We start from the raw sequence: 27,786 nt of genomic DNA, 5'->3' as shown, positions 1-27,786 counted from the left end.
AAACCATAGTCTTTCTATTCCTGGCAATTGATCATCCTATACAAGAAGATATAGTTCATATACCATTATTAAATAATCTAGGCATATAGGTACACAAGAGCCACAAGACTGATCCGAGTTTCAGCTTAACATCAACCAATTGCTTACAGTCCAGAATAGAGTCGCAAAATTGCATCGAGAACAGGATCTGACACTTGCATTGTTGTGTTTTCCCACTGTATATCTGACACACACACTACATGCACTCTGCAAATATGTATCCAACCGGCTCTACTCTACGATTACTGGAGTTTGCAGACTTCTTGGCCATGTTAGGTAAAGAAGCTCCATAAGTGTCATTTCGTAGCAAGATTGCAGCCACTCCTGCCCCCTCCTATATGTAGTACTTGAAAACTTCACATGAAGGCTGTATCAAAGTGAGTCTTGTGAAGAGAGTCAATTCAGCTCTAGTGTTCAATGTCACAATGTCAGAAAGCAAGCAATAAGAATTCAGTTATATGATCAAGCCCTCAACCGGAACCCGCGACATGCCCCGACGCTCGGTCCCCATCCCGCACTATTGTGGACGCCTCCAACACCGGTGACATCCCCGAGGTGCCCCCAAGCCAACGCGTGAACTGGATCCAGCGACCAGGCGCGTCCATCGGTTGGGATCTTGGCCAGCGCTAGCGGCTCCCTTCAACACCGCCGCCCTCTGGAAATTTCTCACTCAAGAGAAATGGAAACTTCTCACTCAAGAGAAATTATCTTTTGAAACTAAATATTATAGACTAAATTACTAACAGGATCAATGCTCTGACCATGAGATAGTTACAGTGCCCTCCATAGAAAAAAAGAACTTGAATTGGAGATCGATATAAGTGATAGCTCTTTCACCGTCGTTGAAGAAAAATATAACTGTTGCACCATGCTAGGCACTCAGATAAACCCCAAACATATTGTATATTTATTTGGAAGAAACTTCAACAATATAAGAAAATCTAGGGATCAAAATGGTAAACTGTTTTAGGATCTTGCACAAGAAATCAGTAAAACTTGCAAAGCGCAATTGCAGATCATGTCCTACTATTCTCAAAATTCAGAGATGTCATAAACTGAAGCCACTTCTGTTTAGGCTAAAACGGAGTGTCGTGATGTTTGTTTTGGGCGAATTTCTTTTGGCAAACTTAGTGATGCTCTAAAAAACCATAAACCAAAGCAAATGCATGTTGTCTGTTCACTTTTCCTTTTATGTAGGATCTGCTGAACTGATGAGTTGAATAATTGTATTTGGAATATGATATCATATATAGTAACTCATTGCCTGCTACCAATACAAGAAACCTCACATGAAGCATATGACAAGGTTTATCAAACAAGCAAGTAGGATTAACCTCCAGTAAATTACATCAAGATGGAAGCTTTCTATTTAGTAACTAGTACAATGCTCGTGCGTTGCCACGGGCTAACAAAGTATATGTACACCGAGAAATACGCTAACAAAAATGTATAGGGAACTATTTACATGTGAAGATATTTCATGCTAGTGATGTGGTAGATAAATGAATCTCCTCATCTTTCTCTCCCCCTCCCTCTCCCACGATCCTTTCTTCTTCGTGTTTTATTCACCCACGTCCCATGACTTCTCCAGTTGGCCATCTCATAGATTGTACTCCCTCCGTTCCCAAATATTTGTCTTTTTAGAGATTTTAACAAGTGCCTACATATGAAACAAAACGAGTCAATCTACACTCTGAAATATGTCTACATACATCCGTATGTCATAGTTCATTTGAAATGTCAAGAAAGACAAATATTTGGAAACGGATGGAGTAATAGATAACTTATGTGCCCCATAAAAGGATACCAAACGCCGTGTGAGAGATAAGAATTCAGGGTGCCATCTGTCTATACAATTAGTTTTCAAGGCAAACTTTTGCACCAAGATTGTGACATAGTCACATTCCATCGAATGAACATGTGATGCTGACCGAAGACTTGATCAACTGTTTAAATATGCCTATGATAAAAAATAGTTTATTCAAAGCACATTTATCTAAGAATGTAGTACGATTTGTTTAAAGTCAAAAATGAGAGATTTGGTTACATCCTAAATTATCATATATATTGAGGAATAAATTTCATCAACTCATGATCTAAAATGAAAGGACTTCTTATTAGTGGCATAAAGTCGTGAGAAAGCCATGTTATATGCACTCTATTATGTGTTGGAGCACATGTGTGCTCGTTATCCCTCCCATCAAGTTGCCCCGGGATTTACAGCCCAACACACATAGGCCACTAATAATCTATGTATGCTTCTTTTGAACAGTGAATATGGCCCACATCTGAAGTCCATGAAACATGACTATGTGAGGCACTTTCACACCGGATCGAATGTCAGACCACCATATGGGTCGTCCAAGACGAGATTCTGGACTAACAGAGTCATTTTCGAGCCGATTTATTATGTCTGACTCGTGCATGTGGCTTCCCTTCCCCTACACAACTAAAGCTCGTCCCTTACTGGCTAAAGCGAACTCCACCTAGATCCACCATTCCCCCGCAGTCAATTCTTCCTCATCAGCCATTCCCGAAGAGATCTTGCCGCTCATTCCTGGCTTCGATTGCGGAGAGCAGATCATCACATAGATTGCCCATAGTGTGGCAAATGTCGGCAATCTGCCCCCGGTCACCTGCAACCACAAGAGTCCCTTTAGTATGAATCAGATTCACACCATAACCATTTGCAACAATCTAGTCCTCTAATACAAGCCCATCATAATTCTCAATAGTCATTAAAATATGGAATCAAAACAGCTAACAATCTATCATGTATCCAAAATTGACACCTATGCTTATCATACATGCCGGAGAAAAATAGCTACAATGTTGCTGTCAAGATAACATTTTGGAAGCATTTTCTCTCAAATAAGTATTAATAGATCAGACACTGACAAAATGATTATGGTAGTGTAAACCAAACGAAATGGCATGGCCCACACACCAATCTATTCAGGAGTGTTACATTAATCCAACAATTTGTTCAGCGCATGGTAGCTATATAAATAATCCAGATATCATTCGTGTTGACAGAAATTAGCAATGCTCCCAAGTACATACAAAATTGTCGAGAGAGAATTTCCTAGCTTGCTGAGTTTCCAAAGACTGGACTTCTTAATAATGACACACCTTCATGTCCATGCAGGAGCTTTAGGGTCGATCAGGCCATAGATTTCTTCGATGTTGGCGACGAATCTTCCGTTCAAGCTTCCGTTGCCCCTCCACCACACATATTTGCGCGTCTCCACTCACTCCCCTCATAGGTGGCTGCTGCTCGACATGTTGAGCCACTCATGGCTGTCTCCACTCACTCCCCTCATAGGAATAGTGAACCGTAAAAATATTTTCAGAGTATTAGGCTTGTATCATGAATTATGTTCGCTTCTATCAATGCTTCAAGACGCAAAGCTTTTTGTGTTTGCTAAGAAAACTAAGCAAATATGAAGGTAAAAGGAAATCATCAATATAATTCCGCAAAAACTACTACATGGAACGGACATGAAATGTTGCGGAAATTGCTGAATCTTGCTTTTCTGGAACAACGATATAGAGTGTTCACTACTGACTTGCACATACTTTGCAATCAGAAAAAAGCTTCATCAAGTATGTAGACGCGGTGAAAGGGAATACAACATACAAAATCTAGATACAGAATTCAAGATAATAAAGCTAGATGGAGCTAACACGACAGAATATGCTTCATCGTTTAGCGGGTACTCCCATGCATATACTAAATCATATAGACATACACTTCAACCATCAGAACTATGCCAGAACTGGAACTGGTTTGTTCTTACATGTCATTTCCAGTGAGAAAAGGGGGATGCTATACATTCCAAGTCGCAAAAATTGTCTAAAAATTATAAGAAGCAAACTAAAAATTATAAATAATCAGAAGAAGTGCTCCCGCTGAGCGAAAACACATTGCATCTGAACAATGCAAAGCAACTGCAGCACATAAGCTAGCACCTTATTCATGCTTTAAAGGTGTACAGTTTGACCACCTACTCGTAGCTACTATACACATTCACAAGACATTAGGCCTTTCATGTAATATTTTTCTAGGCAAGAAAACATTGCTATATGACGTAACTCGTAGTAGTAGGTAAATTCACAAACTGTGTATGTTGTATCAATGACTCTGCTGTAATCAAACTTTGAAGCTACAATCAGATAAAGGAATAATATGAACTTCAGTTAACTGATGTAAAATAACAAAAAGAGGCATGTCTAAGGAACACAATGGAAGAATAGAAAAATGCATCTAGAAGATTACACATGATCTAATCATATACCTTGCCACCCAAAATTTTGCCTTTGTCGTATCAATGAGTTTGCTGTAAATGAGGAAGTAGTAATTTTTGCACGTACTCTAGGTGTTTTGTCATCGGTTGAACGACAAGCTTCTTCATTTTTGGAAACTACACGAACAAGACAAAACATTTGTTCACACTAAGTTAGTAACCCTAAAGGATCTACCTACTCGGAGAAATTCATAAGAACAAACTGCATATACAGTAAAACACAACGAGCTCTGAATCAAAGTATAACTATTTGAAAATCTTTGGAGAAGATCAAACAATACATCATTGCATCACTACTCGGGGTCACTAACGGAGGCACCAATTCCTTCGAGCTGGGGAAAGGGGAATTGAAGGTGCTCAGCAGAACTGGAAGGGGGAGAAATGAAAACCTCAAACACTACCATTTGAAGAGCAGAGGATATATATTTAGGCACTCACAGAAATAATCACCGGAGGTCCTGTACAGATACAAGTAGGTGGTGGCATCGCCGTCTTAGCTCGGTTGTCCAAGCAACATAGAATGTCCTGATCACCACACAGTTGAAATTGAAAGTGTTTGCAACTCTGCAAATTATATACATATCCAACGATTTAGTTGGGAGTTTATTCTGCACCATTTGTGAAAACACACACTCACAAGCAATTCGTTGAGTAGACACCGTGAAATAAAATTATATTGTGAAAAATACTATTTATCAAACAGGTGAAACAAACTAATCATGTGCATCTCCGTAAGCAAAGAAAAAGGCAGACCAAAATCTATAGGATATGAGACATATATATCTCTTTGTTTATATATAGACACACACACACACGTCATAATACCTTGACTTTCTTCCAGAGACTAAACATTGGTTTGTGGACTAAAAACTCGGAGAAAAAATTACCAGAATGGGTAAATGAGTAATGGAGCAAACATGCACATTACTGAGAGAACACATGTCCAGTGCATACAGTTATAAACAACCATACTTATATAATTTCCATGTGGGAGAAGTATATTAGGTTATGAAAGCAAGCGCCGTCGTTCGTGATTTTAACGCACACGACTGATGTCATGTCACAATGGTGCCAACCGGCTTGCCCATGACACAGCTAGATTCTGTCACCTCAATCTTTATAATCTCAACGTCTTAGGACATGCCTAGATGACAGATAAGATGTAGCAGTGTATAATGGAATTAGGGGTGGATCAGCAACCTGACATGCGCGGGGGAGGTACTCTGCCCGCCACTTCCCATCCCTAGAGGGGGCGTGGAGGGTCGGCTACCATCACCTTGACGCTCGGCCCACGAGACTACCATAGATGTATTCTCACCTGCGTCGATGCCACGTGCACGACGCCACGACCGCGGCTGCCACAGCCTGGCCTCTCCTACAAGTAAAAAAGTAAATCACACCAAAATCAACACAAAAGGCACACCAAATCAAGTTGAGAAGTGAGAGTGCAAGGGATTCATCGTACCTGCTCCGAGTAGGTCGAGACGCAATAGTAAATCCCACCGGCTGCCTTCATGTCCGTTCATGATTGGAACAGGCATGTTTCAGCCAGCTCGAGGTGCACTTACCAAGGTTGCAAATTACATGATTTACGTATATATATTGTGAGAAGAAAACCCAAAAAAACGATTGCATGTATTTTAGCGAAGTGTGCTTCTGAACCACAGCTTGGAATTGTGTAATCACGACATGACATCATGATTCCCCAAAACAATTCAAACCATAGTTAGCACAGTATGGACACCTAAATCTTGAACATTCTAAAATAATTACAATATCCTCATTTTTCTCTATTTATACCAGAAAGTAAGAAGAACCGCAAGCAATCATCAGGAAATACCAAATCTAGGGGTTACAGAAAGTCAAAGTGTTCCCATCAAACTGTGGAGAACACTAATGTTCTACCTTGTTTTTAATTAAAACTAATGTTCTACCTGGGAAGAAAAATGACAGATGCAACTCACGCAGATGACCAGGCCTAGGTAATTTATAGCAGATGTCCACCCGTGAGTCCTTTTTCTGCGGATTAAAAGAAACACTTGCAAGTTGTTAAACCAAAAACAGTGAATATAGCATGCAAGTAATAATCAGAATATTATTCAGCTTCCATTTCCATGAATCGATCAGAGATAAAGTTGATCTTTATTTGACATTCAATCAAACAGTCCCAATCAAATTTAATTTGGGGCAGGGTAGAAAGATGCAAGTCATAATAGGGAGAAAAGCTATCAAGAATGCCATGCTGCTTGTTGCGACAAATTTACCATGTTACACCTTTTCGTGGAAGGGTCAAAAGATCTGGATGCGCTTATCTGAAATTCTTAAATGATCAGTTCAAACAAATTATAGAGCCAAAGCAATTCAAAATTTAGCATTATGAAGGAAAGGCTCGTGATTAGTATGCAAATACGAAAGGCACAAGATTACTACGAAGTAGGATGACTGTCTGCCAAAGGCAAAAATAACTCAGTTTTATGCTTTTCTAAACTAAAGCAGAAACGACCGTACAATTGCAGGAGAAAAATTGATGTATGCTTTTTCTAACCTCAGCAGTAACGAACACACAATTGCGGCAGACAGGCTTGGGCATCACAATCGAGAACATCTATCACCAGCATACCGCACCGATTGCGACACCTCATGTTGTCATGCACGCAGTAGCAGACCTAGCAGCACAGATCAAAGAGTATTATATAAAACTGTAGCAATTCATATGTAAACCATTATTTTTCAATCACACACACAAATAACTAAATTGAATCGATAACAAACTTACAAAATATAGCTGACACCACTAATGTAGTAGGCTACTCAATGCCACAATAAACAAAACCAATCAACCAGGTACTCAAGTAGCATTATTTACAACAGTAGTGACTTCAGATTCAAAAGGTGTAGATAGAATGAACAAGCTTAATATCTAGTCTTTCTTGTAGTCTAACCTCACCCGACATTGATGCTAGATAGATGGAATTGCACATGTTTAAACTTGGTTCTCCTAGTATCGAAAATCTCCACATGCATCAACTAATTAATCAGTGGCAAAAAGGAGCTTTCGATGGAAGAGAAAGAAATAAAAACCCTGCAGAAAATTGACTGTTGGCAGCAGTGGACGGGAACGACCAACAATAAAACAACAGAAGCTTGTTTAGTTAGCCTGTGTACCTGTGTACCATGACCTGGCTCATCATAATAACATCTTCTGCAGTCAAGGAAAGCAAATCAAAACCCTATGTGTACCATGAGGTGCATACATCACATCTCTGCACACAAAGAAAAAAAATCACCAGATCATTCAGCAACAGGGTGACAAACACAGACAGAAGAAAGAAGAAATCCATAAACAGAGAAGCTGAACCAATCTCTCCAAAAATGAAAAGAAAAAATGTGCACACACACGCACATATCAGCCAGTTCTAGCATGCATCGATCCATCAAAGCATTAAGCCATCAGCCACCCATTAGAGAAGTGAAAAATGAAAGGATTCAAACTTACGCATCAATCCATCTAAGCATCAGGCCAAAGGCAGCGGGAGCGAAGTGCTCTGATGAATCCGCTTTGCACAGCTCTGATTCCCTTGCGCATCTCGGCGGCGACGCAACCCCGGCCCCTTCACTCACCTCTACTGCGGCGCTAACCTGACCCCCTTTCTCTACCTTGTCCCTCCTCACGTCGCCCCGATCGACATCCAGACAAAGGGCGCACATAGCTTGGGCCCGAGCTGTGCGTGGCAGTGGATCCACGGCGGCGGCGGCGGCGTCCTGGGGATGCTGATCCATGACGGGTGATGTATCCTAGGCTAGGCGGGAGAGATTGCTCTTGCTTTACACATTGAGAGAGACAGACACAAGGGCTTGATTCGTTCCTCACATGCAGGCTAGGCGGGAGGATTAGATAGCTGTTGTTGCTGTTATTTTCAAACTCCCATCAAGTGTTGTGTAGACTGCTAGTGAGATTTAATCACACTGCATATATATGCTCAACCAAACATGCAGGCCAGTTCAAGATGGATTATTCGCCAGTTTATCCTCATCCTAGATCCATCACTACCACTAATCGACACATCAGCAAGCTGCAGTTTTGGTAGGGAGGGGAAAGGAAGGAGGAGGAGGCGTACCTTGGGTGTACAGGTCCTGCAGCCCGACGGGAGGGAGATGCTGCAGATGTCGCCGGGTCGAGGTCCACCGCCGCAACAAGCACCCCCATACGCCTTGCCCCAACACCGAGAGAAGGGGTTGGATCCCGATGCTGACGGCTAGGCTAGGGTTCGTCGCCGGCCTCCATCCGGATGTTGCGGGTGCGGATCCGGCGCCGTCGTCGCCGTAACAGATCCATGGCCATCTCCACGCCCCCATCATCCGGATCCTCGTGATCCACGACGGCTGCGTCTGCCCGGATCGGCGTTGGCGGATGCGGCTGCGAGATCGCACGAGAGGACGGCGGCTCTGTGTCGTCGAGGGGATCGATAGGTAGCGCCGGAAGTGAGGGAGAAGGTGGGGCGGGGCGACGCCAGAATCGCAGGAGGAGATGGGGGGCGGGCGGCGCCGGGAGCCAGGGAGGAGGACGGGGCTGGCGGCGTCGGGCGGTGGCGACGGGATAGGCCTCGCTCGTGCGTGCGAGTCGCCTGATTTTTTGTCGTTGTTTTTTCTTTCGTAGGTCTTTTTTCGCTGGTCTTTTTTCATTGAGGCATGCGAGTGCGAGGCGTGCGAGGACTGGAGGCATCGCTCCGTTTTTACGTGGTTTTGGTTGGTTTTTCTTTTTGGTACGGGGAAGTGGGAGGTGGGATTGAGGATGAAAATAAACCGGACGAAAATGATGGGACGAAAATAAAATCCGGAACGCGACCTACCAACTGAGACATTAGAAGTTTAGATCCCTCCGTCCGAAAATAAGTGACTCAAGTTTGTACTAACTTTGTACTAAAGTTAGTACAAAGTTGAGTCACTTATATTGGGACGGAGGGAGTAGACAGGTAGTTGATGGGATGTTACCTGCAGGACCTTGGTCTTTTATCCTCCGAGCTGAGTTGTGCCACCATGAAGGACAGTCCTTCCAGTTCCACACGCTTGGACGGCCAGTGCCATCCAACAGCAGGTGGCGTAGTGGAGGCATGGATGATCTGCACACGCACACACATCTGCTAGGTCAAGCGCCAAGGGAGGTGGTGCTGACCGACAAAGAACTCGCCAGAGACGCTTAAATCTGCAGTTCACCAAAAGATTTCTACCTAATATCCTGCTCCCAAATACATAGAAACTATTTTTTTCAAAATAAGAGTTATACTAGCACAGGCACCAAGAGGAATGATATTGTATCATCTTCAGGGCATATCTCATGGAAAGCAATTTCATCAGACAGGAACAGACGCATTGGACAACATCACTTTGATATGGAATAATGAAGAACAAACATGAGGCAGTTAACAATTTAACATGAACTTGTGGAAGTTTGGCAAGCAAGACTTGAAGTGTACATGATAAAATGAAAACTCGGTAAAGATTTATCTATGAGCAGCAATACATATACTTTACACCATTGATGTTCACAACCATGAGATCAGTAAAAATATCAAAGTCCATGAATGCAAAATAGGTCCACTTTGGTGCATAATCTAAGCAATTCATGGTGATAGACGTCTCACAATTGCCCAAACCACAATATAATCTTGAACACCCATGGTCCACAGTATAGTTTTCTAAAAGAAGGTATGCTCCATCGTCATTCTTCAAACGTGAGTAATTGCTTAAGAATTTGAAGAAAATAGAAAGATTGTGCTGGATCACCAAACTGTAAGCCAACTGATAGCGGCGCAGGTAATCCCTATACTCTAGCTCACATTCACGTCACAGACCAAACCACTAAAATCAACCCATTATTGCAATAATCAAGGGCAAAGTCAATTGGGATTTTTACCAGTGCAGGCTGAGTCTCTCAGTATTGCAAATCCTTGTAAAAAAATGGGTCAGCCAGCCTTGCGCTCAGAAAAATCATGATGTTACCAGGGTGTCAGATCAGAAAGTATTAGTCCATAAGAGATACACATTCGAAGTGCTAAAAAATAAGAACGGAACTCTTAATTGCTTGAGACAAGCTGAAAAGGGTAAGCTTGTGTCTTCTTACCAATAAAGTTTTCATCTCCTGGATGTGGCGTGAAAATATTATTATTATTGTTTCAGTCACCTTATAAAAAAACATACAATTTCTTAGTGCTCCTAGAGAATCATAGGACATAGTCAATGGATTAATTAGCCTACAGAGTACAGACTGACCTTGGGACTCTCCTTGACAAGGAGCTTGCAAGAAGACACAGTTGAAACTGGTGCACCCCGTAACAATAATGTTTTTGCAGCTCGCAGTTGCTGCCATGACATTCATCCTACTCCATGAAAGAGAAAATTGGCAACGATGTTTAGGTTTGCCATCGCTGCATTCATGCTTATCTTTCATAGAAAGAACACAGCAAAACAATTCCAAATATCTGAATATCTGCTATTGTGTGCATGAAATTATTAGCCATCTAATTGTGACCAGGGAAATATGTTGGGCAACGTAGTAATTTCAAAAAATTTCCTACGCACACGCAATATCATGGTGATGGCATAGCAACGAGAAGGGAGAGTGTTCGTCCACGTACCCTCGTAGACCGTAAGCGGAAGCGTTATGACAACGCGGTTGATGTAGTCGTACGTCTTCACGATCCGACCGATCCAAGCACCGAGCGTACGGCACCTCCGAGTTCAGCACACGTTCAGCTCGATGACGATCCCCGGGCTCCGATCCAGCAAAGCTTCGGGGATGAGTTCCGTCAGCACGACGGCGTGGTGACGATGATGATGTTCTACCGGCGCAAGGCTTCGCCTAAACTCCGCGACGATATGACCGAGGTGGAATATGGTGGAGGGGGCACCGCACACGGCTAAGGAACGATCCGTAGATCAACTTGTGTGTATATGGGGTGCCCCCTGCCCCCGTATATAAAGGAGGGAGGGGGAGGCCGGCCGGCCCCTTTGGGCGCGCCAAGGGAGGAGGAATCCTCCTCCTAGTAGTAGGACTCCTCCTTTCCTACTCCTACTAGGAGGGGGGAGGAAGGGGAAGAGGGGGAAGGAAAGAGGGGGGGCGCCGCCCCCCCCTCCTAGTCCAATTCGGACCAGAGGGTGGAGGGGGCGCGTGGCCCATGCTGGCCGCCCCTCTCTCCTTTCCCCTAAGGCCTATAAGGCCCAATACTCTCCCGGGGGGTTCCGGTAACCCTCCCGGCACTCCGGTTTTCTCTGAAATCATCCGGAACACTTCCGGTGTCCGAATATAGTCGTCCAATATATCAATCTTTATGTCTCAACCATTTAGAGACTCCTCGTCATGTCCGTGATCACATCCGGGACTCCGAACAAAATTCGGTACATCAAAACTTATAAACTCATAATAAAACTGTCATCGTAACGTTAAGCGTGCGGACCCTACGGGTTCGAGAACTATGTAGACATGACCTAGAACCATTCTCGGTCAATAACCAATAGCGGGACCTGGATGCCCATATTGGTTCCTACATATTCTACGAAGATCTTTATCGGTCAAACCGCATAACAACATACGTTGTTCCCTTTGTCATCGGTATGTTACTTGCCCAAGAATTTGATCGTCGGTATCCAATACCTAGTTCAATCTCGTTACCGGCAAGTCTCTTTACTCGTTCTGTAACACATCATCTTATAACTAACTCATTAGTTACAATGCTTGCAAGGCTTAGGTGATGAGTATTACCGAGAGGGCCCAGAGATACCTCTCCGCCAATCGGAGTGACAAAACCTAATCTCGAATCATGCCAACTCAACATGTACCTTCGGAAACACCTGTAGAGCACCTTTATAATCACCCAGTTACGTTGTGACGTTTGGTAGCACACAAAGTGTTCTTCCGGTAAACGGGAGTTGCACAATCTCATAGTTGCAGGAACTTTGTATAAGTCATGAAGAAAGCAATAGCAATATACTAAACAATCAAGTGCTAGGCTAACGGAATGGGTCATGTCAATCACATCATTATCCTAATGATGTGATCCCATTAATCAAATGACAACACATGCCTATGGTTAGGAAACATAACCATCTTTGATTAATGAGCTAGTCAAGTAGAGGCATACTAGTGACTTTATGTTTGTCTATGTATTCACACATGTATCATGTTCCCGGTTAATACAATTCTAGCATGAATAATAAACATTTATCATGATATGAGGAAATAAATAATAACTTTATTATTGCCTCTAGGGAATATTTCCTTCAGTCTCCCACTTGCACTAGAGTCAATAATCTAGATTACATAGTAATGATTCTAACACCCATGGAGTCTTGGTGCTGATCGTGTTTTGCTCGTGAAAGAGGCTTAGTCAACGGGTCTGCAACATTCAGATCCGTATGTATCTTGCAAATCTCTATGTCTCCCACTTGGACTTGGTCCCGAATGGAATTGAAGCGTCTCTTGATGTGCTTGGTCCTCTTGTGAAATCTGGATTCCTTTGCCAAGGCAATTGCACCAGTATTGTCACAGAAGATCTTCATTGGTCCCGATGCACTAGGTATGACACCTAGATCGGAAATGAACTCCTTCATCCAGACTCCTTCATTTGCTGCTTCCGAAGCAGCTATGTACTCCGCTTGACATGTAGATCCTGCTACGACGCTTTGTTTAGAACTGGACCAACTTACAGCTCCACCGTTTAATAAAAACACGTATCCGGTTTGCGATTTAGAATCGTCCGGATCAGTGTCAAAGCTTGCATCGACGTAACCGTTTACGACTAGGTCTTTGTCACCTCCATATACGAGAAACATATCCTTAGTCCTTTTCAGGTATTTCAGGATGTTCTTGACCGCTGTCCAGTGATCCACTCCTGGATTACTTTGGTACCTTCCTGCCAAGCTTATTGCTAAGCATACGTCAGGTCTGGTACACAGCATTGCATACATGATAGAGCCTATGGCTGAAGCATAGGGAACATTTTTCATTTTCTCTCTATCTTCTGCTGTGGTCGAGCATTGAGTTTGACTCAACTTCACACCTTGTAGCACAGGCAAGAATCCTTTCTTTGCCTGATCCATTTTGAACTTTTTCAAAATTTTGTCAAGGTATGTGCTTTGTGAAAGTCCTATTAAGCGTCTTGATCTATCTTTATAGATCTTGATGCCCAATATGTAAGCAGCTTCACCGAGGTCTTTCATCAAAAAACTTTTATTCAAGTATCCTTTTATGCTACCCAGAAATTGTATATCATTTCCAATTAATAATATGTCATCTACATATAAAATTAGAAATGCTACAGAGCTCCCACTCACTTTCTTGTAAATACAGGCTTCTCCAAAAGTCTGTATAAAACCATATGCTTTGATCACACTATCAAAGCGTTTATTCCAACTCTGAGATGCTTGCACCAATCCATAAATGGAACGCTGGAGCTTGCACACTTTGTCAGCACCTTTTGGATCAACAAAACCTTCGGCTGCATCATATACAACTCTTCTTCTAGAAATCCATTCAAGAATGCAGTCTTGACATCCATTTGCCAAATTTCATAATCATGAAATGCAGCAATAGCTAACATGATTCGGACGGACTTAAGCATCGCTACGGGTGAGAAAGTCTCATCGTAGTCAACCCCTTGAACTTGTCGAAAACCTTTTGCAACAAGTCGAGCTTTATAGACAGTTATATTACCATCAGCGTCAGTCTTCTTCTTAAAGATCCATTTATTCTCAATGGCTTGCCGATCATCGGGCAAGTCAACCAAAGTCCATACTTTGTTTTCATACATGGATCCCATCTCAGATTTCATGGCTTCTAGCCATTTTGCGGAATCCGGGCTCATCATCGCTTCCTCATAGTTCGTAGGTTCAACATGGTCAAGTAACATGACTTCCAGAATAGGATTACCGTACCATTCTTGTGCGGATCTTACTCTGGTAGACCTACGAGGTTCAGTAGAAACTTGATCTGAAGTTTCATGATCATTATCATTAGCTTCCTCACTAATTGGTGTAGTTGGAATCGGTTCTCGTGATGAACTACTTTCCAATAAGGGAGTAGATACGGTTATCTCATCAAGTTCTACTTTCCTCCCACTCACTTCTTTCGAGAGAAACTCCTTCTCTAGAAAGGATCCATTCTTAGCAAGGAATGTCTTGCCTTCGGATCTGTGATAGAAGGTGTACCCAATAGTCTCTTTTGGGTATCCTATGAAGACACATTTCTCCGATTTAGGTTCGAGCTTATCTGGTTGAAGTTTCTTCACATAAGCATCGCAGCCCCAAACTTTAAGAAACGACAACTTTGGTTTCTTGCCAAACCACAGTTCATAAGGCGTCGTCTCAATGGATTTTGATGGTGCCCTATTTAACGTGAATGCGGCCGTCTCTAAAGCATAACCCCAAAATGATAGCGGTAAATCAGTAAGAGACATCATAGATCGCACCATATCCAGTAAAGTACAATTACGACGTTCGGACACACCATTTCGTTGTGGTGTTTCAGGTGGCGTGAGTTGCGAAACTATTCCACATTGTTTCAAGTGTAGGCCAAACTCATAACTCAAATACTCTCCTCCACGATCAGATCGTAGAAACTTTATTTTCTTGTTACGATGATTTTCCACTTCACTCTGAAATTCTTTGAACTTTTCAAATGTTTCAGACTTGTGTTTCATCAAGTAGATATACCCATATCTGCTTAAATCATCTGTGAAGGTGAGAAAATAACGATACCCGCCGCGAGCCTCAACATTCATTGGGCCACAAACATCAGTATGTATGATTTCCAACAAATCATTTGCTCGCTCCATAGTTCCGGAGAACGGCGTCTTAATCATCTTGCCCATAAGGCACGGTTCGCAAGTACCAAGTGATTCATAATCAAGTGATTCCAAAAGTCCATTAGTATGGAGTTTCTTCATGCGCTTTACACCGATATGACCCAAACGGCAGTGCCACAAATAAGTTGCACTATCATTATTAACTCTGCATCTTTTGGTTTCAACACTATGAATATGTGTATCACTACTATCGAGATTTAATAAAAATAGACCACTCTTCAAGGGTGCATGACCATAAAAGATATTACTCATATAATAGAACAACCATTATTCTCTGATTTAAATGAATAACCGTCTCGCATCAAACAAGATCCAGATATAATGTTCATGCTCAACGCCGGCACCAAATAACAATTATTCAGGTCTAAAACTAATCCCGAAGGTAGATGTAGAGGTAGCGTGCCGACCGCGATCACATCGACTTTGGAACCGTTTCCCACGCGCATCGTCACCTCGTCCTTGGCCAGTACTCGCTTATTCTGTAGTCTCTGTTTCGAGTTGCAAATATTAGCAACAGAACCAGTATCAAATACCCAGGTGCTACTATGAGCTCTAGTTAGGTACACATCAATAACATGTATATCACATATACCTTTGTTCACTTTGCCATCCTTCTTATCCGCCAAATACTTGGGGTAGTTCCGCTTCCAGTGACCAGTCTGCTTGCAGTAGAAGCACTCAGTTTCAGGCTTAGGTCCACACTTGGGTTTCTTCTTTCTTGAGCAGCAACTTGCTTGCTGTTCTTCTTGAAGTTCCCCTTCTTCTTCCCTTTGCCTCTTTTCTTGAAACTATCGGTCTTGTTGACCATCAACACTTGATGCTCCTTCTTGATTTCTACCTCCGCAACTTTTAGCATTGCGAAGAGCTTGGGAATAGTCTTGTTCATCCCTTGCATATTATAGTTCATCACAAAGCTCTTGTAGCTTGGTGGCAGTGATTGGAGAATTCTGTCAATGATGCTATCATCCGGAAGATTAACTCCCAGTTGAATCAAGTGATTATTATACCCAGACATTTTGAGTATATGCTCACTAACAGAACTATTCTCCTCCATCTTGTAGCTGTAGAACTTATTGGAGACTTCATATCTCTCAATCCGGGCATTTGCTTGAAATATTAACTTCAACTCTTGCAACATCTCATATGCTCCATGACGTTCAAAACGTCGTTGAAGACCCGGTTCTAAGCTGTAAAGCATGGCACACTGAACTATAGAGTAGTCATCAGCTTTGCTCTGCCAGACGTTCTTAACATCGTCAGTTGCATCAGCAGCAGGCCTGGCACCCAGCGGTGCTTCCAGGACGTAACTTTTCTGTGCAGCAATGAGGATAATCCTCAGGTTACGGACCTAGTCCGTGTAATTGCTACCATCATCTTTCAACTTTGCTTTCTCAAGGAATGCATTAAAATTCAACGGAACAACAACACGAGCCATCTATCTACAAACAAACATAGACAAGCAAAATACTATCAGGTACTAAGTTCATGATAAATTTGGTTCAATTAATCATATTACTTAAGAACTCCCACTTAGACAGACATCTCTCTAGTCATCTAAGTGATCACGTGATCCAAATCAACTAAACCATAACCGATCATCACGTGAGATGGAGTAGTTTTCAATGGTGAACATCACTATGTTGATCATATCTACTATATGATTCACGCTCGACCTTTCGGTCTTCGTGTTCCGAGGCCATATCTGCATATGTTAGGCTCGTCAAGTTTAACCTGAGTATTCCGCGTGTGCAAAACTGTCTTGCACCCGTTGTAGATGGACGTAGAGCTTATCACACCCGATCATCACGTGGTGTCTGGGCACGACAAACTTTGGCAACGGTGCATACTCAGGGAGAACACTCCTTAATAATTTTAGTGAGAGATCATCTTAAAATGCTACCGTCAATCAAAGCAAGATAAGATGCATAAAGGATAAACATCACATGCAATCAATATAAGTGATATGATATGGCCATCATCATCTTGTGCTTGTGATCTCCATCTCCGAAGCACCGTCGTGATCACCATCGTCACCGGCGCGACACCTTGATCTCCATCGTAGCATCGTTGTCGTTACGCCATCTATTGCTTCTACGACTATCGCTATCGCTTAGTGATAAAGTAAAGCAATTACAGGGCGTTTGCATTTCATACAATAAAGCGACAACCATATGGCTCCTGCCAGTTGCCGATAACTTCGGTTACAAAACATGATCATCTCATACAATAAAATATAGCATCACGTCTTGACCATATCACATCACAACATGCCCTGCAAAAACAAGTTAGACGTCATCTACTTTGTTGTTGCAAGTTTTACGTGGCTGCTACGGGCTTAGCAAGAACCGTTCTTACCTACGCATCAAAAACCACAACGATAGTTTGTCAAGTTGGTGCTGTTTTAACCTTCGCAAGGACCGGGCGTAGCCACACTCGATTCAGCTAAAGTGAGAGAGACAGACACCCGCCGGTCACCTTTAAGCAACGAATGCTCGTAGCGGTGAAACCAGTCTCGCGTAAGCGTACGCGTAATGTCCGTCCGGGCCGCTTCATCTCACAATACCGCCGAACCAAAGTATGACATGCTGGTAAGCAGTATGACTTATATCGCCCACAACTCATTTGTGTTCTACTCGTGCATATGACATCTACGCATAAAACCTGGCTCGGATGCCACTGTTGGGCAACGTAGTAATTTCAAAAAAATTCCTACGCACACGCAATATTATGGTGATGGCATAGCAACGAGAGGGGAGAGTATTCGTCCACGTACCCTCGTAGACCGTAAGCGGAAGTGTTATGACAATGCGGTTGATGTAGTCGTACGTCTTCACGATCCGACCGATCCAAGCACCGAATGTACGGCACCTCCGAGTTCAGCACACGTTCAGCTCGATGATGATCCCCGGGCTCCGATCCAGCAAAGCTTCGGGGATGAGTTCCGTTAGCACGACGGCGTGGTGACGATGATGATATTCTACCGGCGCAGGGCTTCGCCTAAACTCTGTGACGATATGACCAAGGTGGAATATGGTGGAGGGGGGCACCGCACACGGCTAAGGAACGATCCGTAGATCAACTTGTGTGTATATGGGGTGCCCCCTGCCCCCGTATATAAAGGAGGGAGGGGGAGGCCGGCCGGCCCCTTTGGGCGAAGGGAGGAGGAATCCTCCTCCTAGTAGGAGTAGGACTGATCCTTTCCTACTCCTACTAGGAGGGGGAAGGAAAGAGGGGGGGCGCCGCCCCCCCTCCTAGTCCAATTCGGACCAGAGGGTGGAGGGGGCGCGCGGCCCATGCTGGCCGCCCCTCTCTCCTTTCCCCTAAGGCCCATAAGGCCCAATACTCTCCCGGGGGGTTCCGGTAACCCCCCGGCACTCCGGTTTTCTCCGAAATCATCCGAAACACTTCCGGTGTCTGAATATAGTCGTCCAATATATCAATCTTTATGTCTCGACCATTTCGAGACTCCTCGTCATGTCCGTGATCACATCCGGGGCTCCGAACAAACTTCGGTACATCAAAACTTATAAACTCATAATAAAACTGTCATCGTAACGTTAAGCATGCGGACCCTACGGGTTCGAGAACTATTTAGACACCTAGAACCATTCTCGGTCAATAACCAATAGCGGGACCTGGATGCCCATATTGGTTCCTACATATTCTACGAAGATCTTTATCGGTCAAACCGCATAACAACATACGTTGTTCCCTTTGTCATCGGTATGTTACTTGCCCAAGAATTTGATCGTCGGTATCCAATACCTAGTTCAATCTCGTTATCGGCAAGTCTCTTTACTCATTTTGTAACACATCATCTTATAACTAACTTATTAGTTACTATGCTTGCAAGGCTTAGGTGATGAGTATTACCGAGAGGGCCCAGAGATACCTCTCCGCCAATCGGAGTGACAAAACCTAATCTCGAATCATGCCAACTCAACATGTACCTTCGGAAACGCCTGTAGAGCACCTTTATAATCACCCAGTTACGTTGTGACGTTTGGTAGCACACAAAGTGTTCTTCCGGTAAACGGGAGTTGCACAATCTCATAGTTGCAGGAACTTTGTATAAGTCATGAAGAAAGCAATAGTAATATACTAAACGATCAAGTGCTAGGCTAACGGAATGGGTCATGTCAATCACATCATTATCCTAATGATGTGATCCCATTAATCAAATGACAACACATGTCTATGGTTAGGAAACATAACCATCTTTGATTAATGAGCTAGTCAAGTAGAGGCATACTAGTGACTTTATGTTTGTCTATGTATTCACACATGTATCATGTTCCCGGTTAATACAATTCTAGCATGAATAATAAACATTTATCATGATATGAGGAAATAAATAATAACTTTATTATTGCCTCTAGGGCATATTTCCTTCAAAATATATAATCAGTACATGGTGAGTTCAGCTTCTAGCGGTGCAATGGATACATGTTTAGTATGATTAGATAATACAGAAGATTGACCAAAGACGGATCAAGGGTTGCGTCACGGCGGGGCATACCTATATATCCTCCCCTCTGGTTCCTTCACTATGACAAAACATCTGTTTTAGGAGCTATTGAATTCCAAGAAATTTTGGTGGTCATACTTTCTGTCAGAAAAATGTTAAAGGTCAAATACTCTTGTTAGGATCGGATTCACAAATAAATATACATGTTTGTGCGAGAGGTGCTTCTTCTGGATCATAGAAGATGGTCCAGTCATCTGGCCAAAGATACCACCGTTCTGGCCAAAGAGCACAACTACAGATAAATGGTTACAGATAGACGATGGGTCAGCTGCAATTTGCATCAATTATATATCATATGACATATGAAGATGACAACCCTATGATCTAGAACAAGGATAGCTACCAAAATCGAACAGAGGCGATGTAGGGGGACTTCTATTACCAAAGAGAGAAAAATACAGAGCCGAGTAGCCCTTAATTAATGAGTTAGCCCACATCACCCAAAAAGGGTAAACTGTTAAAGTGAGCTCACTTGTTTACCTAGGTTGGAATTCCAAGACCTCGGCGAGCTTGTTCTCGTAGGCGTCCTTCCATTGCACACGCCGCTATTAACCCATGTAGCCCTTCTGCGTCGTGCCGCCGCGTGGGTGGGGTATGATCCTTGCTGTATCCAAAGAAAAATTGTTAGTGTATGATCTATGGAATCAAGTAGTGAGCTACCTGAAGTATCGATCACCTGTATATAAACCATGACATAATTTTGTCCCACCAATAAATTCCTAGCTGGTATAATGTCTGTAAGTTGTCTCAGCTTTGTCAATCAACAACTACTTTTGATTATCCTATCAATGGCTTAGTTTGACAAACATAAACAATAACCATAATTTAGTTGAAATATATGCATGACAGTTATCAGAAAGATAAGCTATGAGTGTATAAATTCCTGTAGTATCTCTCAATATACAAGCAGCAGTACAGAGCTCTACTTATGAGGTTACAAACATCTTTGTATTCACCAAAAGATGATCATGATATTTTTATAGCAGCTCGAAGTGCTGCCCGGCGGAGCTCAACCGGCGCCCCTCCCCCAGCAGCAGTGCCTACACTATTCTTGATGCAGACAAGTATGATGACAGTGGAGAGGCAACATGGAGCCAGCAATTTGATGAGCATTTCAAGGTCGCACCCCACCTTTTCATGTCTCTGCTACGCTTTCTTATTCCCACGTCCACTTGGAGAATGTGGTTACCAGGTAGAGGTCTCCTACAAAAGAAAACTGAGTCAAAATGCATGCTACTACTAATACTGTTTTCAGTACAGAAAGAACAAGCCTAATCTTGAGAAAATGAGTTGTGCTGAACAAGCCTAATCCGTGTACAAAGGAGCCAAAAAAACATGTTAACATTACCATCACCCGTACAAGTAATTAATATAAAAATTTATCATGGAAATATTCCTAAACCTTTTCTAGGAATTTTGATGAGAGCTACCAGTTGAAACTAATATGTGTTTCTTCATGTGCCTTTGCTTTGAAACATCTAGTTAGCTAAGTTCAATAGTATGAGCATCAGCTTAAAAAAACAGTATGAGAATCAATTATACTTCTAGCCCTTTCGAACATCGTCATACCAAAGTAGAAATAATTCTCTTGTACAATCCATTTAATCTAATATTTTTCTTGAGTCTGCAAGATAAAGAATAATGATATTGGGTCATAGCCTCATAGGCATCATCTATACGTCTGCCAAATATTAACAACGAATGTGTTTAACCAAGGTTATCGCTCTGACCTTCTTTTCTAGCGACTTCTCCCAATTGAAGTTATTGCCCCCTTTGATTTCCCAATAGAAATTCTTTGAATCCTGCACTCGTAACACAAGTAGTTATGCGAATGCACACACAAAACTTTGAAATGTGAAGGGATTAAACCCAGTTCAAAAATAATAATAACCGAATAGCATAAGGATGGATGGATGTTGTGCAACAATAGGCAGTCATTATAGTAGACTAAGAAAAGATCATTGTTTCTGTAACACGATGATATTCAGAGGACCCAACCATCAGTTCTTCCAACACAACCTTGATCGCAAAAATATTAGCTAGCATAAGACAGTAATAAGATCACTTAAATCAAATTTCTGCAGAAAGATGCCATATAGACCTGTGTCCTATTAGGGACGTATCCACTTATTACACATCTAAAACAGTACACAGATTACAGTGAGTGCACATATTCAGAACGTCAGAAGATCTCCAAGATGAGATAAGTTGACATTCAAGTGTCCAGAATCGGGGAATGCTTACCTCCCGTGGTATGCTTGGTTTCCATGGAGCAAATATTATGAGCCACCAAGCTTAATGGCCAGTCACACCCAAACTCAAGGACCTGCAACACACAACATATGCTCAAATCAGGAAATCATATTGACCAGGCGAGTATGCACATCCAGGCCAAGATAATCTAACTTCCAGAACCTAAAGATGTGAAAGGTCGCAATATCAAGTTCATCAATCAGACATGTATCAAGTGACCAAGCCCAACCACCACCAGCAAGAATGCAACATGAAGAGAGAGTGCTGCCGAGGGAGGATGCGGCCAGGGGAGGAGCAAGACCAAGTCCCCGCTGCCAAGGGAGGAGGCGGGCACGCCGGGCCGGAGGACGCAGCAGCCAGTCAGAAGGGGGGGGGGTCGCCAGATCGGATCTGGGCCGGCCAAGCCGCATGCGTGGGGGAGTCACCGAGGCGCCGTCGTCACGGATCCGAGGACGAACTTCATCACCAGAGACGAGGAAGGCCGCACGGGAGGGGCGGGGATGGTGGTGGAGGGGCTCCCGGCCAGATCTACGTATGGTGGGGTGTGGGCTCTGGCAGGAGGTAGGGAGACAGAACCGCCCCGCCGCGCCATCCCTGGGCGCGGCGCGGCTTCGCCGGCCGGACCTCCGGCAGCGGCGTTGCGGGTAGCGGTGAGGGCGGAGCGGGCCTTGGGCGGCGGCGCGGTTTTCCCCCGTGAGACCGTGACGCTAGATGTACGGTGTTTGAGATCGAGGGGAGCCTCGTTCCCGTCGGAGTTCGAGGTTTTTTTTTGGTTTTGGTTGGGTTTTTTGTCAAGGCGGGAGGTGGGAGTTGTCCCTGGTTAACCTACGAAATTTCGTAAATTTTTTAAGGACGAAAAAAAACCAGCGGAGGTGGGACGAAAATTGACCGATAGAGACTACCAACTGCTTCATTAGGAGTAGAGATCCTAGGCATGTTCTAGACTCCGAGCCCGGTGTCTAGATTTATTTGAAAGTGTTGACCTATTTCATCCCCATTGTCCATTCAGCCTGCTCTGAACAATCCCCTGTCTGCAGGGGAAAGAAAAACTCAGAGATACTATTCAAATGAAAACATAGGGTTAAAGAAAAGGATTAAAAAGAAGACAATGGAAACACTAAAATTTTCCACCGTAATGCTCGTGATAGAAAATAATAATTACATTTCTATGCCAAGGTCCGGAGGAAAGGAAATTCAGGGAGACCATAACTTGCTAAGGCATGTTACTGATTTATATAAAGATTTATTTGTGCCACCTGAGATGACCACAATAGAGATCAGCGAGATCGAGTGTGAGCAAAAAAAGTCAGATAGTTCTTAACCTCAAATTTATAATGGAGGAGATAAAACATGTTTTGTTTGATAGAAGTAGATGAATCTGCAAGTGTAGATGGTTGGCTTACAAAAATTTGATCAAGGATTCTGAGAGGAAATCAAAAGGGATTTGAAAGAAGCTATTGGATACTCTCTTTTTTGCAAGTAAGCTATTGGATACTTTACACACGTGTGGTTTGAACATTGAAAGAATGAACCATTGTGTGATTGCAATCGTACCTGAAGTTCAAGATGCCACATTTATTCAAAAAATTTGACCTATTTCTCTCCTGAATGTAAGTTACAAAAATATTCAGGGTCGCACGGAGGTGGCTCCGCCATCGGGTGAAAGGGAATATCCCTTCTCTATGGGTAGCGTTTTTCTTATAAGGGCTTTTATGATTAGCAAACCTTTGTGCATATTGTCCTTCCTAGAAGCTCCACAAGGGGTTATAAAAAGAATGGATCACCACAAATCATTGTCGCTTTGGTTTGAATGTAACAAAAAAAATACTCGGTTAATTGACCTATTGCTTGTTTTACCTCAAGGTTGTGGTGGTCTGGGCATTATGAACCTGGCAACCATGAACGAAATCTTTTTGTGTAAGTGACTCGGCAAACCCAAGTTTGGCAAACTCTACTACCTATGAAATATCTTTTAAAACAAGTTATAACAAGTTGAGAAAAAGACTAGAGGATTACACTTTTGTTAGGGTTTGACAATTGTGAACGACAATTTTACGAGATATATTGAGGGAGTAGTTGAAAATGAAGCTAACACGCCGTTCTAGGAAGATTGTTGGCGTAATGGACCCGTTAGCAAAACACATCATATCTTCGCAAAGCTAGGGACAGTATAGAAAGGCAAAAACGAAGGTTGGAGATATATCAGGTTCAGAAGGACCTTGTTGTCAGATATAGCAGAACCCTAGTAGATGCACTGTATAAGCATGAATAAGCGATTTTCAGTTAGAGACTTATTTATGCTTACAAGTTACAACTGATATAAGTATAGGTTGTACACTACAAAAATATTTATTATTTGAAGATCAAAATTTTCTTGTGATCGATGCTTAAAAAATATCATCTGAAGCAAGAATAACATGGTCAACCGAGGATGGACCAGACAATGCCATTTTTGTACGGCAAAAGAAATAGTGGATCATTTGTTGGTTGCTCCTTAACCATGTACATTTTTGTACGGCAAAAGAAATGTGCCCATGTTTATATGTCAAGTGATTGTTAGTGCCATTGGTCTAACTATACCACATGATAGTACGGCCCTGTTTGTTTCAGCTTCACTTAGATTTTAATCACATATTCGCGTCACTGGCAAAGCTGATTCTACGAATCAGCTTCACCATCGAAGTAAACGTTGAGGTGCTTCAGAAAATTGCACTAAAAATTGCCCAAATCCAGATTCATCTTCACTGCCAAAGCTGATTTCAAACAACTGTTTGTTTCAGATTCCAGATTCGGCTTCACTGGAAAAGCTGAATCCGGTCCCACAATCCGAAACAAACAGGGCCGCATTTGGTATGTTTGGGGCTTGGATTGCTTCATTTCCGGTGTCCCAATCAAAAAAAGGGGGATCTTTGGGGTGCTGCGGTTTACTATACAATTTTTCAAACTTGCAATGAAACATGTTTTGAACAAAACATTTTAGGTAACCTAAGTCTGTCATTTTCATTCTTTGGAATCATATCTATATTTGGATAATGTTGTAGAAAGAGCCAAGCCAAAGAAAATTTGAAGGTGAAGCAAGAATGTTGACTATGGTAATCAGAGTGACGTTTCATATGTTCTGCCTTTTAGTTCTAGTTGTTCTCCGGTTTTGATATCATTGCTCACCTGTGATCCAAGTTGTATTTACAAAAATATGCAAGCAAACATTTTTTTTGTACCAATTCAATGACATACCTTTTTGACATATACCTCATATTTTGTTGGTCAAATTGACAAGTTAGAAAAATACACGGCCTTATAAAAGGAAGTAGTTTATTTGGCTCATATTTTTTCTTTGCTTTCTTGCTGTGCAAAATTTCCATTGTTTCTTTAATGGAATTGACGGGAAAGTGATTGTTTAACTATGGCAGTTTTTTAATCAAAAATGACGAGTAGTAGTTTTTAACCGTTTCTTAATATAAACAGATGTGAAAGCAGTTGTTCAAAAAAAAAACAATTTCATGCATATTGCTCAGAAAATCAAGATGAGTATGTGTATGTTTGGTGCACCTTTTTTCTGGATGCTTCAAAATTTTCAAAAACATTACCTAGAATGTTTCAAACTCTCTTAAAAGATTTTTCAAATGTGGTTGCGCTCTCGGCCCTGGTCGCGGTGGCGGCAGTTGCAGCACGGTGAGTTGAGGTTGAAGAAGACCAAGTTTTTTATTAGAATATATATGAGGAAAACACAGCTCACATGTGGGGCCCACATGTAACTCAAACAAATACAGTTAAAACGGTTCATTCACGTGCGGGCCCAAGCTGTGAGAAAACATATTAAAGTTCAAGCAACTACTCCTGTGTTTTTTTAAACAACCAACCACTTTCGGTTGTTTTTAGCGACAAACAAATTTCTGATATTTTTTTGAAACCCTAACCCAAAAAGTAGTAGTTTTATGCTACTTACTCAAAACTTTCAAACATTTTCTAGAATGCTCCAAGCTCTCTTAAAACATTTTCAAGCAATGTGCAATATGTCGACAAATTTTAGAAAGTGCAATCACACAAGAAGTTCAAGTAAAAGGGCAAAATATATTGCATTATACCATGATATACATCCCCATATAATAAATACACAGTACAACCAAAAGAAAATTCACACATCGAAGTACAGAGCACAAAACATCCCGGGTACATACAAGCAGCCCAAATTCAAGTCCACCAGACTCAGAACTCAGACATCACAAGTGAGTAGCTCACTTTATTTCGGGAAGTTTTACTGCATCTCCATCTTATTATTCTGCAAAGGTGGCCAGATCGGCACCTCAACTCTCGAGTAGCTGCTGCGGGCCGGGCTCAGTGCTGTCCGGGCAGCTTCTCCTTGATCTTGTCCATGATGCCCTTCTTCTCACCGGTGCTGTCGGTGCCAGCCATTCCGGTGTGTCCCGGTTGGCCGTAAGTGCCGCCGGTGCCGGCCGTTCCCGTATGACCTTGCTGTCCGTAGGTGCCGGCGGTCTGCTGCTGGTCGCCGTGGCCACCCGGAAGCTTCTCTTTGATCTTATCCTTGATGCCCTTCTTCCTCCTCCCGCCCATGCCATCATCCTCAGACTATCACGAGGAACAAGAAAAATCAGTCATTGATGCTTTTTCATGCATACTCTTCACGCATGCAACTATGCAGAAGTAGTGTTAATTAGAAAGAAGTATATAAACACGCACCGAACTGGAGCTACTGGAGCTGCCGGAGCGCTGCAGGATCCCTCCGGCCTTGTGCTCCTCCCTCGTGGGCTGGAAATGCCCACCTGCAGCCGCGCCGGCGCCGGTGCCGACGCCGCCGTGCGCGCCCATGCCGGTGCCGGCGCCATGTCCGGCCACCGGGTTACCGTACTCGGCGACGCGGTTGGTCGCCGCCTGGCCGTGCTGCTGCTGTCCCTGGTACTCCATCTTGCACAGGTGCTGATTTTGATTATCTCAGAAATCTGGTGTGTTGTCTTGCTCACTTGGCTGCAACTTGTGGTTGTGGAAGCAGATGCAGCACGGGGCGCAATTTATAAGCCGTCTTTAGCGAGGGGATAGGATCGTCGGGGCGCTACGTGTGCGGGCATGAGTGGGCTGGTCGGCGGGAGTCGGTGACTGGTGACTCGCCCATAAAGAGAGGCCGGACATGTGCAGCTACTGGACGCTTTCGGGATGCCACGTCTCAGCTTGTTTTTGAGGTAGAACTGATGACACACGGGGGATACAATCGCCCAAACACGTTGTCGCCGATTGCAAACGTCCTCTTGTTTGCTTCGGAAAATGAAAGCTGAAAGTGTCGGCATGGAACGAAAACGTAAGAAAATAGGCCAACCGTATTTCCATCATTAATGGAGATGATACTAATGCGTCAGTTTTTTCAGAAATTAAATTAAATTTACATCGGATCAAACAATACAAGATCGGATACAACCAGATATAGGGCAAGACATGGACTATGACTACATGCCTCAAAGTTCTTGCCAAAGCCGTGGCTCAATTTGTCGTTGTTGCATCACCTTAGCCACGACGACAGCAAACAACGTTGAGAAATTGAACCACTAATATACTAGTAAAGACCTATAGAGGAACAAACCTCATTGAGTCGTCGCAATAGCATACCGCCACGTACGACAGAGATTGGCAACCACACTAAGCATATTGGGGGAGGGGAGGGAAGGGGAGCTGGGTCACCCTGCTATCCTCATATGGCAAAACCTCGAAGTAAAAGGTTGTCGAAGTCACCGATGCACATGGAACCCCGTCGATGTAGGCACACATAACCAACCCTTAGAGTATCTCCAGC

General features: G+C 43.0%; 1 protein-coding gene and 2 long non-coding RNA genes across 3 annotated transcripts; all 3 read right to left on the bottom strand.

Moving 5' to 3' along the window:
* Positions 1-51: 51 nt before the first annotated feature.
* Positions 52-9,596, bottom strand: LOC119320027. Its single transcript, XR_005154737.1, has 2 exons — positions 9,339-9,596; positions 52-406 (listed from the first exon to the last, which is right to left on the bottom strand). It is a non-coding gene; the product is annotated as an uncharacterized LOC119320027 (long non-coding RNA).
* An 11,318-nt stretch (positions 9,597-20,914) lies between these two features.
* LOC119321906 lies at positions 20,915-22,662 on the bottom strand. Its single transcript, XR_005155276.1, has 4 exons — positions 22,216-22,662; positions 21,978-22,059; positions 21,464-21,535; positions 20,915-20,936 (listed from the first exon to the last, which is right to left on the bottom strand). It is a non-coding gene; the product is annotated as an uncharacterized LOC119321906 (long non-coding RNA).
* A 3,375-nt stretch (positions 22,663-26,037) lies between these two features.
* On the bottom strand, positions 26,038-26,981 carry LOC119323217 (dehydrin DHN3-like). The gene is made up of 2 exons (XM_037596811.1): positions 26,685-26,981; positions 26,038-26,573 (listed from the first exon to the last, which is right to left on the bottom strand). The coding sequence occupies exons 1-2, from the start codon at positions 26,907-26,909 to the stop codon at positions 26,322-26,324; spliced, it is 477 nt and encodes a 158-aa protein (XP_037452708.1). The 5' UTR covers positions 26,910-26,981; the 3' UTR covers positions 26,038-26,321.
* Positions 26,982-27,786: the final 805 nt, after the last annotated feature.

Source organism: Triticum dicoccoides, chromosome 6B (assembly GCF_002162155.2).
Source record: "Triticum dicoccoides isolate Atlit2015 ecotype Zavitan chromosome 6B, WEW_v2.0, whole genome shotgun sequence".
In the NCBI taxonomy this organism is placed as follows: Eukaryota; Viridiplantae; Streptophyta; class Magnoliopsida; order Poales; family Poaceae; genus Triticum; species Triticum dicoccoides.
Note: the sequence above shows the minus strand (reverse complement) of the source record. Positions and strands in the feature narration are given on the sequence as shown.